Here is a 13,729-nt window from a genome sequence, read left to right on the forward strand (position 1 = left end):
CAGTCACAGATTCCGTGACTTTACCGGACCTCTGTGACGTCATCCACCTTTAGCTGTCAGCAGCTAAAGCAGGGGCTGGAGGCAGGACTGTGAGCACCTGCCCTGCTACAAGAGCTTACAACTGCAAACTGGAGAACTGGAATCAGGACCCTGCAGCCCCTGCCCTGTGGTTTGCAAGGGGTGGGGGGACTGCAGCCTGGCTGTGTGCCCCTGCCCCACGTTTTCTGCCGCGAGCTGCAGCCGGCGTCACGTGCCCCAACCCCGTGGTGGGAGCTGCATGGGGGGCTGTGTGCCCCTGCCCTGCAGCATCCCTGGGCCATGTGTCCCCTCCCGGCTGTGCCCACTGCTGCGGCTGCTGGCGCTGTTGGTCTTGGCCTGTCAGTCCCCCCCTCACTCATCGGACTCCATTCCTCCCCCTATTTAGCCCTGCCCCCAGTTATTTTTAGTAAAGTCACGGACAGGTCACAGGCTCCATGAATTTTTATTTATGCCCGTGACCTGTCCGTGACTTTTACTAAAAATAACCGTGACAAGATATTTGCCTTACTTATAAAGCCAAGTCCCCTTAGTCCACAGACCCCAAACTTCTCTCTCTCTTTTTTTCCAGGGTCACACTGTGCTCATCAGCTACTGCTCGGCTTTCTTGTTTTTTGCCTCTGCCTCTTTACTGTTCTGTCCTCAGTCTCTCCCAGTTTTTTGATTGTTCTTCACACACACATACACGGACACATCTCTACCCAAAACAACACTCAACAAAAGCCAGTGGCTGGGTTCACACACTCCTTTTGTCTTAAATGAGGGCTTATCCTTATAATAACAACCACAGTACACTTCGACAGCAGAGGACCATAGCGCCGAGTGTCCGTGAGCACTCTGCACAGCTTTATTCCAGGCATCTAAGAGTTCCATGGGGTTATTAATGATGTGGTGCAGCCAGGTTAAATGAAGGCGAACATGTGGCCGCCACCAGTCCGTGACCAGGCAGCATCTCCGCCTCATCTCAAGGACAATCTTCAGAGTTTGATGTGCAGAGACTTTGTCTCAAAGGTGGGCAACATGACCAAAAAGGGCCAATCAGCAGTGGCCAATGATGACTTCAGTCCTCTCTGGGCCAGTACTCAGTGATACATCCCTATTACTGATAAAGTCAAAACATCTTATACCCAGTAGCCATTGCTGACCTTGCATAAGAAATGCCGCCAACCTTCTGATGTTTTGTTTAAGCAATGTCCATGTTTCAGATCCACCTAAGAAAATCTGAAGTGTGCAGGCTTCATAAATCCATATTTTTGTATATAGTTTCAACTTTTGTTGCTCCAGATCCTATGCAGGGCGTTCGTAAGTGAAGCTACCAACCCAATTCTCCTTAGGATGTCTGGAGGGCTGCGTCTGTTTGAAGACAGTTTACTGCCTAGGTAGATGAAGTTATCGACTACTTCCATGGATTCGTCCAGAAGCAGAGATGTTTGTACAGCAATTTTTGCACTGACACTCTGGATTTTTGCTTTTGCCCAAGAAATCCTTAGCCCAAGAGAAGGTGCCTCATGCTGGAAGCTCTCTAGTGTAGTTTTAAGATTGTTTGCACCCGGGCCAAAGAGGACGACATCATCAGCATAATCCAGGTTCGTAAAAGAAGTTAAATTGACAGTTATACCAATATTTGTGGAGATATGTTCAAGGAAGCAATTTATTGTGCAGCAGAACAGGGTTGCAGCCAGGACATATCCCTACTTCCCCCCGATCTAATGTGAAATATGTGAGACCTGTGGGTCCCTCAATGCACCCATGCCTCTGAGTCATTATGTAGGTCTTGAATTAGCCTCAGGAGGATGTCAGAGACACTGATGCCTCACAGGTTCTTCCAGTTACATAAACCTAAGGAAAAAGATTAGGAGTACTTGTGGCACCTTAGAGACTAACACATGCATTTGAGCATAAGCTTTTGTGGGCTAAAACCCACTTCATCAGATGCATGCAGTGGAAAATACAGTAGGAAGATATATATACACAGAGGACATGAAAAAATGGGTGTTGCCATACTAACTATAATGATAACTAACTATAACCTTAATTGATTACTCTTGTTATAGTTAGTATGGCAACACCCATTTTTTCATGTCCTTTGTGTATATACATCTTCCTACTGTATTTTCCACTGCATGCATCGAATTAAGTAGGTTTTAGCCCACAAAAGCTTATGCTCAAATAAATTTGTTAGTCTCTAAGGTGCCACAAGTACTCCTTGTTCCTTTTGCTGATACAGGCTACCATTCTGAAACCAATAAATCTAAGGGTGAGTTCATAGCTATCAGTCTCAGTGAAGTTTTTACTCAACCCACAACCAGATTTCACTCAGCTCATAAGTATATGTTGACCTGCACAAAAGACTAGCATGTAGGTCTGTTTGCTAATACAATATATTGTGTGAGGAAGTAAAAATGCACACAGCAGCAATTTAATGCATTAAAGACCAATGAGAACTCTAAGGAAAGCTTTGAATCACATTCGTCTTTCCTAAACTCCTGCTTCTATTTTACATTTTCTGCATTTCTTTTCTCTTCTTCCGGATAACTAAGATTTACATAAAAACAGGTTCCTTGTTTATTGAGGGTCCATCTGCTCCTGGAGGATTTTCCCCATGGTTGGTGTAGAGTTGATTACAATGCAGCAAATAGAAGATTACGACTTCAACAGGGAAAGGAGCTGTAGGAGCAGATGAACTCTTGGGGAAAAGGATCTTGCTTTCATATAGTCAAGAACAATGGAAGAGCCCTACATTACATATAAGTAGAATTGCTTCTCATTATCACACCTGCAAAAAGTTTTCCATGAGGCAGCTCTTCAGAATCAGGAAATCCTGATTTCTAGTGACAAGGAGTTAAGATAGATATGTGAGACTAACATACACGTAATGCACTGTGAGAGAAATAACAAGGATTTAGGAACAGTTTCCACTAGTGTGTTAAAAGGAGTGTGAAAATGTTTTTGACTCACTTATTAGAAGATCTCACTCATTTAAGAAAAAATGAAATTAAGCCTCATGTATCTGTAGTATCTAAAAATGTCCCTGTGCATGAGCATTTAGAGTAATACACTGTACATTAATATTCAAATTGCACTTTCATTTCTTCTTTGTTTAATGAAACAAATAAACATAATATTACTAAATTCTATTCTCAGAATGCTTAGGAAGCTTACACATCAGTAAAACCACCTCCATTTGTTTTCCCCAGCAGAGAGGTTATGAATATTATACGGACTTTCACACAGAAAGCACAGTTAACAGGTAGCACTGACATTACACAACACTGTATTGGAGATCGGAGAAATGTCATGTAAGTGCTTGTCAATGTACCTACACTAACATGTACAGTTCTGTCCACCTCAGAACCAAAACACCATTGGAACAAAACCAAGGGAAGTGGTGGATTCTGCATCTGTTGAAGTCTTCAGATCAAGACAGGATCCCTTTCTGGAAGATAAACATTAGTGCAACATAGGTTACTGGGCTCAATACAGGGATAATTAGATGAAATTCTCTGCCCTGTGATAGACAGGAAGTCAGACTAGATGATCCAATGGTCTCTTCTGGCTTTAAAAATCTATGAATCTATGAAAAAGAAATCAATTTCTGAAATGTAACTGTTTACATTAGCCTATGAGGGCAGACCAATAAACAGGCCCTACATCTTGTCCAAATAAACCTGTTGAGTTAGTAATATTTACACAGCATGCTATTCCTGGACTGAAATACAAGGTGTCCTTTCACAGATTTATTTGGATGAAATGGAGGATCTACTTATTGATCTGCCCTCAACGGCTAATGGAAATGGTTAGGTTTCAGATGATTCTTAGAAAGGATGCTTCTCAACTGATGGGCCAGTCTTTTCTTGTAGAGATATTTCATAGGAATTCTTCATCTTTGACTCTTGATATAGTGGGTCCTACTTGTCCTTAGACTTGTATCTATTGACTAACCAAGCTGAGCATACTCAGTTATTTTAATCTTTTATAGTAAATCAATATTTTCAGCCTTCTGTCATTATTGCTATTCCCCTCTGAACTCCTTTCTTCGTCCTGATGTGTTTTTGGCACTGAGGTGGGCAGAGCTGTGACTATTAGGCCAGTGTTTCATGGAGAATGTAGGGAAATATTGAATTATCCTTTTACGACAAACATCAGAAATATTTGTTTAGGACAAGACAAGACTGGCAAATGAAGAAAACTGTGTCCATTCCTCACAGTTAAAAGGTCTTTGGCATTACAGCGTAGTGTGGAATATGGATGCATAAAACACTGAGAGGAAACGGCTGAACTGCTAAATAACTGTATAGCCAAGTAACATCACAGAAAAATGAAGCTGTCTTTTGATACACAGCTATAGTTTAGGAAGGGTCCTATTTTAAAGAGTTTGTTCCATTTTCCCTGACATTCTTTCTTATCTTTCCTCACTTGCTATCCACCTTACTGCACTGCAGTATTATTGTCCATGCTGAACAGAAGCAGTGAAAGCACTGTGAAGAATTACAGTATTCTGAAAAACCCCTGACAGTGAAACATTTTTAACTTCTTGCCCCCGCTACCCAGAGATTGAGGCTCAATTTCTCGGCACCAAAAGACTCCTTGAGAAGACAGACTTCCCTGTGCAAAGCACCGATATAGTCCTACAAGCATAGCAACCCTTCAGATGGACTTCCTTTCTGATTAATCCCATGAAGGGCATCTCTTACTTTCAGTTGTTTGGTCTTCTCTCGGAGGGTGTGTCGGTAGAGCTGCAACTGTTCTGCTGCTTCGGGCCCAGGTTGCCGGGCCAAGATGTGCTTCAGCTCTACATACAGCTTTTCCTTTTCCTAAGAGACAAGACAAGCAGAACAACAACAGTTCATAAGTGCTCTTATTTGCTGCCACAGTAGCAACAGGACAACCTGTATCTATATCAAGGCAGTTGAAAGATGCAAGTAAATCTAGCAGCTATTTGCAGAAACAAATCTGCCTGTGTGTCAGGGTACGTCTACACTGCACGATTATTTCGAAGTAGCTTAAACCGATATTACAAAACAGATGTAATAAAATCGGTTTAGCGCGTCCACACTGTTACCTATCTGGGGGAAACGGATAGGCTGTCCTTGGCCAAATTATGTTCTCATTATCATAAGGCTTTTTGAGTTCTCCACGATCGATTCATGGAGAATTAATTGGAGGATTTTCGCTCCATCCCCAGACATATGTAACAAAATTTCCCTGTAACAGTAATGGCTGCGACTGCCAGCAAAGCCCTGGTGTCAATGCGATCTAAAAAACCATCTTGTTTTAATCCGTGTTTGATACACAATGAAGGGACACTTACCGGAGGTCGCTTCCATGGTTCTCTATCGTCAGGGCTTGCCGCTTGGGAGCGCAGGGACTGTAATTCTTGGGTCTCAAAAAGATCCTGGCTGTGGGGTTTACGGACTGCTGTGTGCTATCACCAACGGTCATCTTCATCCTCATCTTCCTCTCCATCTCCCCTCGGCTACATCCTCACAAACAGTTGATATTTCAATCCCAAAGTCTGAATCCACGCAGGGGTGGGGCACTAGTAGCGCTGAACCCAAAAATTGCATGTAGTTCAGCATAGAAGCGGCTCTTTTCGGCTCAGAGCCTGACCTTCCGTTTGCTTCTCTGGCTTTCTGGTAGCCCTGTCTGCTCCTTCAACTTCACTCTGCACTGCAGGGGTCCCTGCTATGCCTTTTTCAGCCATAGACTTTGAAAATTCTTTCAAAATCTTTTCATTTCGTCTTTTGGAACGCAGTGCTGTGAGCACTGAGTCCTCACCCCAGATAGCAATCAGATCCAGAACCTCCTGTGTGTGGTCCAAGCTGCGGCTCTTCTTCGATTATCAGGAGACTGCATTCTTACCAGTGCATATGAGCTCTGTGTGGTCACCTGTGTGTGTTGCTGACCCTCACGGTGGACAATAGGAAATGGAATTCAAAAGTTCGGGGGGATTCAGGCTTTTTTCCTGTTTACCTGGCCAGTGCATCACAGTGTACTGTCCGATGCTATCATGAGTGCCCCGGTCACAATGGTTCTGAAACCAAAATTGGGAGGGGCTCACTTGGACAGAGTCAATGCCTCCTTCTTGTTTTCTAAAAATTGAGTACGTCCTGCTGGACTGTCATAGCCCAGGCTGCCTGCCTCCAAGTGCCCCCCCCCGTTTTATGTCACGAAATAAGTCTAAAGGTTCTTATTCTTGTATTCCTCACAACTGCATGACCTAAATGGGGGGTGGGGTGCCCTGCCACAGTAGCTGCAGAGGGTTGGGAGAGAGTGAAGGAATGGGTGAAGTTCTTTGCAGGAGAACCCCCTGTAATACAGCCACGAAGTAGCTGCGCTACTATATACACTTGACTCTTCTTGTAGGCTGGACAGACTCTATTTTTATAAACCATAAGGAAGGGATTGACTCAGTGCCAATGAGTCAATCCCAAGTTGTTTTTGCGTTGCACCCCAGCTTATTTAGCCAGGGGCACTTCATGATAGCAGCGGACAGTTCAGAGAAGAAGAGATAACCATCATGTCATTGCCAGTTTTTCTCCAGCAGTAAGACAGTACAGAAGGACTGGTAACCATCTCTGCTATCATTGCAAAAGCAATTGAACGCTGGTGTGTAGCGCTCGAGTGTCACCTCTGTCTCCACGGCAATCTACTACACAAATGGTGATGGGAAAAAAAAAGCGGACGGTCTCTAGGGCTGCCGTGCTATTGTTTCTGCAAAGGCAATCCAGGAGAAAAGGTGCGAAAGGACTGTCTGCGATGTTTTCCCAGAGCAAGGAATGACTGACGACTTTTACCCAGAACCCCCGCGACCATTAACATTAGCATCAGGGGGCGGGGGATCATGGAGGAAGGGAAGGTGGTGCTGAGGACTCCAGCTGTCCCACAGTCCTCAGCATTCTCTTAAAACTATTTGCATTATGGCTGAGCGCCCAATGTCGTAGCTTACAACACCGGTGTCTCACATGGTTGACGGAACAGCTCATCAGTCTCTTCCCCCACCCCAGCACGAGAAATGAAAGTTAAATAAAGCAATCCTTGAGTACTTACAATGTCACCTCTTTGTACTGAATGCTGCTGATAGAGGCGATTCTGCAGCACTGAAGAGCTTTGTGCATTGGCAGTATCATAACCAATGAAGTTATCTGAGGCGTGATTATTGCTATTGAAAACTTTCTGGTCATTTCCCCTTCCTGCTGGTAGAGTACAGTACTACTGTAGACAGAACTGTGACCAATCTCTCCTCTTTTGTTACACATCAGTAAATGGGACAGAACAAGATAATAACCCGTGAAAATTTATTGGAAAGGAAAATGGGGATTGACTCACTTGGGACTGACTGAGTCAATCCCTGCCCTTTACGGTTAATAAAATAGAGTCAGTCCAGACAAGAATAGGATACAGTGTATTAAATCATTATATCACAGCACAGCTGCTCTGACATCAGTATTCACAGAGGGAGCTGCTGCAAGTAACGAACTGTTCCTTCCACCCTACCTGGGCTACCACAGCAGTGCCCCCCACCCATTGTTGCATGACATTATGAAGAATGCATGAATAAGATCACAGAGTAGTTAGTGAGATCAATGAGGGGGAGGCAGCCTCCATGGGCTATGACAGTCTATGCAGTTCCAGAATCTTTTCTTCGCAAGAAGAGGAAGGGTCTGATGAAGCTCAGCCCCCAGGTGATAAGATGAAGACAGTTACCAGGCATTCTGTACCATCCACTGTCAGAAAAAGGGAGTCATTCCATTTTCACCCAGGAGCCCCCGGCCAGACTTCAGCCAGGAGCACTCACTGGGCAGCCGTCTACTCCTGGGGAGGGGCAGAGGAGTGGATACTGCTTCACCACAGAGCATCGCGTCTGCCAGCAGCATTCAGTACACAGAGGGTGACATTTACAGTACTCAAGGAATTATTTATTTCACTTTTCTTTAAACGTGCTGGGGGAAAACTGACGAGCTGTTCCGTGAACCATGCAAGACACGGTGTATTACGCTGCAGACATGGGCGCTCAGCCAAGAATGCAAATAGTTTTCAGAGACCGCTGTGGAGACTGGTAGCTGTAGTCCTCATTACCCCTCCCTCCTCCATGAGCATCCGTTTGAGTGTCGGCTTCCCGTTACGGTTGTCACGCACCGCTGTGTATCCGGAAGTTTATTTTTCAAACGCTTTGGCATTTCCTGTTCTTTAACGGAGCTCTGATAAAACAGATTTGTCTCACCATACAGCGATCAGAACTAGTATCTCATGATAAGGTTCAATGCAGGAGCTACTTTTGCATTTGAACTGCATCGCCACCCCGTGGTGATCAGAGCTGGACACGTGAAAGCAGGAAATGTCATTGTAAAGCTCTCGGGATTTCCTGTTTACCGCATCCGCATCCGAGTTCGGATTGCGGACCAGAAGCGGTCAGTGGTGCACTGTCCTGCCTAGAATAATAGGCAAGTGTAATAGAGAATCCAGTGTATCAGAGAGCACAGGTGCTCCGTGTCAGTATTCACAGGGGCTGACCCTGCAAGAACCGCACCCGTTCCTTCCCTCCCCTCAACCTTCCTGGGCTACCGTGGCAGTGCCCCTCCCCATTTGTGTCATGAAGTTGTAAGGAATACAAGAATAAGAAACAGAGACTTGTTAGTGAGATACAATGAGGTCGGGGGGAGGCATTTGGAGGCAGCCTCCCGGGGCTAATGACAGTCCAGGCAGGATGGACTCTATTTTTAGAAACCATAAGGGAGGAATTGACTCATTGCCAAGCGAGTCAATCCAAATGTGATTGCAAAATTTTCAGCCCCAGTTTCAATGATGAAGCTGGTTATTAGCCATTCTGTCCTATCTACTGCGAGTAATATTGCCTTTGATGTTAAGAATAGGCGGTTCTCCTGGATGGTGGGCAGGTCTGCAGCACCATCTACCACCAGGGAGGGGAATAGGGAGAAGAGCAGATACTGCTCTTCACTGCTGTACCATCCCGTCTACCAGCAGCATTCAGTACACCATAGGGTGACATAGAAAGTAGTCAAGGAATGATTTCTTTCCTTTTTTTTCACATGGTGTGGGGGGAAAGAAACTGCGGAGCTGTTCCCTGAACCACGCCAGACACTGTGTTTGAACCTACAACATTGGGAGCTCAGCCAAGAATGCAAATAATTTTCAGAGACTGCTGTGGACTGTGGGATAGCTGGAGTCCTCAGTACCCCCTCCCCTCCTTCATGAGCGTCCATTTGAGTCTCTGGCTTCCCGTTACGCTTGTCATGCAGCGCTGTGTATCCTGAGTTTTTATGCAAACGCTTTGGCATTTCATGTTCTGTAACGGAGCTGGATACAACAGATTTGTCTCCCCATACAGCGATCAGATCCAGTATCTCCCGTACGGTCCATGCTGGAGATCTTTTCGATTTCAGACTGCATCGCCAGCCGTGCTGATCAGAGCTCCACGCTGGACAAGCAGGAAATGTAATTCAAAAGTTCGCTGGGCTTTCCTGTTTACCTGCCCGCTGCATCCGAGTTCAGATTGCTGTCCAGAGCGGTCAGTGCTGCACTCTGGGATGCCGCCCGGGCCAATAACGTCGATTTCCGTCCACACGAACCCTAATCCGAGTTATCACTATCGAATTTAGGCTACTCCTCTCGTTGGGAGGAGTCCGAAATCGATTTAAGGAGCCGGTTAACATCGATATTAATGACGACGTCGTGTGAACGGAATACAGCGTTAAATTGGTATATCGGCCATTAAACCGATTTAAAGTCGCAGTGTAGACCTGGCTTCAGTCTCTGCCTTGCTAGCCATAAGGTATTTAAAGTTGTTGTGATAGCAGTGCGATAGCTCATTAAGAGAAACACCCAGCTAGTTCATACCAAGAATTAAATACTCTTAAACACTGTCATCAGCAAACCTGCTTTGGCACAGAGAGTATAAAAACAGAGTCACCAGAAATGTAGTCAAGGAGAAAATTACTTTAACCAGTAATTGTGTTCATTGTAAGTCCCTTTTCCCACCCCCATTACATTACAATTAAGGATATAGCTCCACCCACCAGGAAGTAAGGAGTCAACAAAACTGTCAATCAATGACCTATAAAAAGAACCAGCACACCTACTTTCTTCTCCAAATAGAATCCTGGAGAGCAAATAAATATATAAGAAAACCAAACAACACTCACCACTAACTGAGAAAGCCCCAGGGGGATGTGGGAGGAAAGGAAAATTAGGGATGACTACGACAAACACAATTACCAGTGAGCAATTTTCTTGTCATATGTCTCCTCCTCCCACACATTATAACAGAACCTATGCAGTACATGGATGTAACAAGCCATAAGTTCCCAGAAGAACTCCCATGCCAGTTTGTGGCTTTCAATCCTTGAAAGCTGCTTCCAGTATGGTTTAAGGTCTAATTTATTTTACCTGAATTAATTACATGTATTAGGAGAGGTCCATATCATGGCCTGCACGTTTCAATGTGGCTAATGCTTTACCACTCTCAGCGATTTTGCCACCTGTCCAGGTTTTCCCAAGATCATCTCTTTTTTGAAGAGGTTGTCCTGGGAAATTTTGTAAGTGTGCTCAGTACACACTACACAGCTGTTCAGTTTCAGGGCATGGGATCATCCTGGATGTCCCTGTCATAAACAGATAGCTAAGGGTTAATGTTTCTTTTACCTGTAAAGGGTTAACAAAGGGAACCACACACAACTGACCAAGGACCACTCAGGAAACCGGATTTTTCAAAGCTCAGGAGGGAATTTTTGGGTGTGGTCTTTTGTCTATGTCTCTGCTCTAGTGCCTCTCTGGCTCTGAGAGAGGATCTCTCTACCTTTAGATTTTCTAATCTTCTGTTTCCAAGTGTAAGTACAAAGGTAGAAAGACAATAGGTTTTTATATTGTTTTTATTTACAATTATGTAGTTTGCTGGAATGTTTAAATTGTATTTCTTTTTGGATAAGGCTGTTTATTCTTTAAGCCAAATACCCTGTATATGTCAACTTGATACAGAGATCATTTATGTCTTTTTCTTCTTTTATATAAAGCTTTCTTTTTAAGAGCTGTGGATTTTTTCCTAGTAGAACTCACCAGGGAATTTGGTGGGAGGAAGGAAAGAAGGGGGGAAGGGAAAATCTCTTTGTGTCAGAGTTGCAAAGCTTACCTTGGCAGGGACTCTGACTGAGGGTGAAAGAAACTTGAATTCTTCTGTGTTTGCATTTTCAAGAACTTGAAACAGGGTGATCGTCCAGGGCCATACAGGGAGGGAAAGCCTGGGAGGAAATTAAGAGGAGACAAGGGGAGGGGGTTTATTTCCCTTTGTTGTAGACTCAGGGGCATCTGAGTCTTGGGGTCCCCCAGGGAAGGTTTTGGGAGACCAGAGTGCGCCAGACACTGGAATCTGGCTGGTGCAGCGCTATCAGATCTAAGCTGGTAATTAAGCTGAGGTTTCATGCAGGCACCCACATTTTTGGACGCTAAGGTTCAGAATTGGGACTTATGCCTTATAACAGTCCCTTTTTTTTCTAACCTCCAGAGATGGCAACCCAACCACTCAGACTGAGATAATTACTTTATTAAATACAATCATCTTCCTAGAAAAAAGATACAGCAGGCATGTAAGTTTGTTAGATAATGAGAAGAATGATCCCCCTTCTGTATGCTGTGAGTGGTAGAAATGTTCTTTTACCAGTGTTGCCACTTGTCTCAATACTTGGTGTTTTCCTCGGTGCCCTGCTCCTGCAGTAAGACGATTATGAGGAATTTCAGCTATTATTTAAAAAACAAGTTTCTAGCCTTGCAGAGAAAGATGGAAAATGTGTACTCTAAAAGGCTCAAAACCAAAATGCAAATAAAAAACTTTTCAAAAAAATATCATTTTTAAGCCAATTTCATGATGATTTGGAGGGCCTGACTCACAATTTACACTTGAGGTTGGCAATATGGCTTATCAAATGAAAGGCGGGAACTAGGGCTATCAATTAATTGCAGTTAACTCACGCCGTTAAATAAAAAAAATGTGATTAATTGTAGTTTTAAATCGCACGGTTAAACAATAAGAATCCCAATTCAAATTTATTAAATATTTCTGGATGTTTTATACATCTTCAAATATATAACTTAAATTACAACACAGAATACAAAGTGCACAGGCTCACTTTATATTATTAATTTTATTACAAATATTTGCACTGTAAAAATGATAAAAGAAATAGTATTTTTCATTCACCTCATCAAAGTATTGTAGTGCAAATTCTTTATTGTGAAAGTGCAATTTACATATGTAGATTTTTTTCTTACATAACTTCATTCAAAACCAAAACTATGTAAAACTTCAGAATGTACAAGTCCACTCAGTCCCTACTCTTATTCATTAGAAAATTTTGAAAGAGCCTGCCTTGGGTACAGCATCTCTGAAGACCAGTACATGGTAGAGCTGAGGTCACAGCTCAGTGGACCCTTAGCAGAGGTGGCGGCTGAAATGCCAAAGGACAGAATGAACGATTATAAACTGTTTCAAACCAAGGCCAGATTCAGAATGGGGATAACCCCGGATCATGCCCGTCGGCGTTTCAGAACCCAAAAGTGGAAACCAGATGTGTCATTTCCCAGACACGCCTACTACGTTGGAAAGAATTATGAGGCCTGGATATCAGGAACCAATGTTAAATCCCTGGACGAACTGCACCTCCTCATACAAATGGAGCAGTTCTTGGATGGTGTTCCTGAGGACATAACACGGTACATACAAGATGGAAAACCCAAAAATCTCACCGAGGCGGGGGAGATTGGAGCCAAATGGATGGAAGTGGCAGAAAGCAAGAAACCTACTGTCAAGGGGAATGAATACCCCAGGGGGCACACCGACAATAAACCCTACAACCGAGGGCAACCCAAGACCCCACCTACAACCCAAGGAAAGCCACAGACACCCTATTCTTCCACTCACCAGTCTCCAGTAACTCACCTCGACCCAGTGACCAGTCAGCTGGAAGATGCTTTAAGTGTAATGAACTGGGACATATAAAGGCCAACTGCCCAAAGAACCCCACCCGGGTGCAAGTCATTACACCACCATCACACCAAAGATCCCCAGGCCCAGATACCTCTCAAATCCCCTTGGAGCGAAGGGAAAATTTGAGAGTGGGCGAAAGAAGGTTACCGCGTGGAGAGACACGGGGGCACAAGTGTCAGCTATCCACCAATCCTTCGTGGATCCCAAACTCATCAACCCAAAGGCCAAAGTGACCATTTACCCCTTCATGTCACAAGCTGTAGACTTGCCTACAGCTGAAACTGCCTGTCCAGTACAAAGGCTGGTCAGGAATGTGGACTTTTGCAGTCTATGACAATTATTCCATCCCCATGCTACTGGGGGAAGACTTGGCCAACCAGGTGAAGCGGGCCAAGAGAGTGGGAATGGTTACACGCAGCCAAACCAGGCAAGCTTCCAGACCCATTCCTGTTCCTGAGCCGTCCACAGGAACCACTGGCATCACAAAATCGATTGCTGCGTCATGCCAAAGCTACCATCACGATTTCAGGAGCGGCTGCCTGGGGTGCTGTCCTCAGCTATCCAGTAAGTTCCCATTCCGTGTGAGAGCACAGTGCTTGATGGGGCGCAAAACATTGCCCCGGTGGTGCTGGTAACCACCCCCCCCCGCGTCACCCCCTTGGTGAAAGGCAGCAGAAACCCTTTGGCGCTCTTTTT

The 13,729-nt window shown here is 44.5% G+C and overlaps 1 protein-coding gene and 1 pseudogene across 1 annotated transcript in view; one reads left to right on the forward strand and one right to left on the reverse strand.

Annotated features, from left to right (window-relative positions):
• The window catches only part of CFAP58 (cilia and flagella associated protein 58), a 147,571-nt gene that overhangs the window by 10,590 nt on the left and 123,252 nt on the right, over positions 1-13,729 (reverse strand). Inside the window, exon 19 of the mRNA XM_075073041.1 lies at positions 4,731-4,850. Coding sequence (XP_074929142.1) covers positions 4,731-4,850 — 120 coding nt within the window. The remainder of the gene's footprint in view (positions 1-4,730; positions 4,851-13,729) is intronic.
• LOC116818362 (U4 spliceosomal RNA) lies at positions 7,143-7,262 on the forward strand (annotated as a pseudogene).

Source organism: Chelonoidis abingdonii, chromosome 16 (assembly GCF_003597395.2).
Source record: "Chelonoidis abingdonii isolate Lonesome George chromosome 16, CheloAbing_2.0, whole genome shotgun sequence".
Lineage (NCBI taxonomy): Eukaryota > Metazoa > Chordata > Testudines > Testudinidae > Chelonoidis > Chelonoidis abingdonii.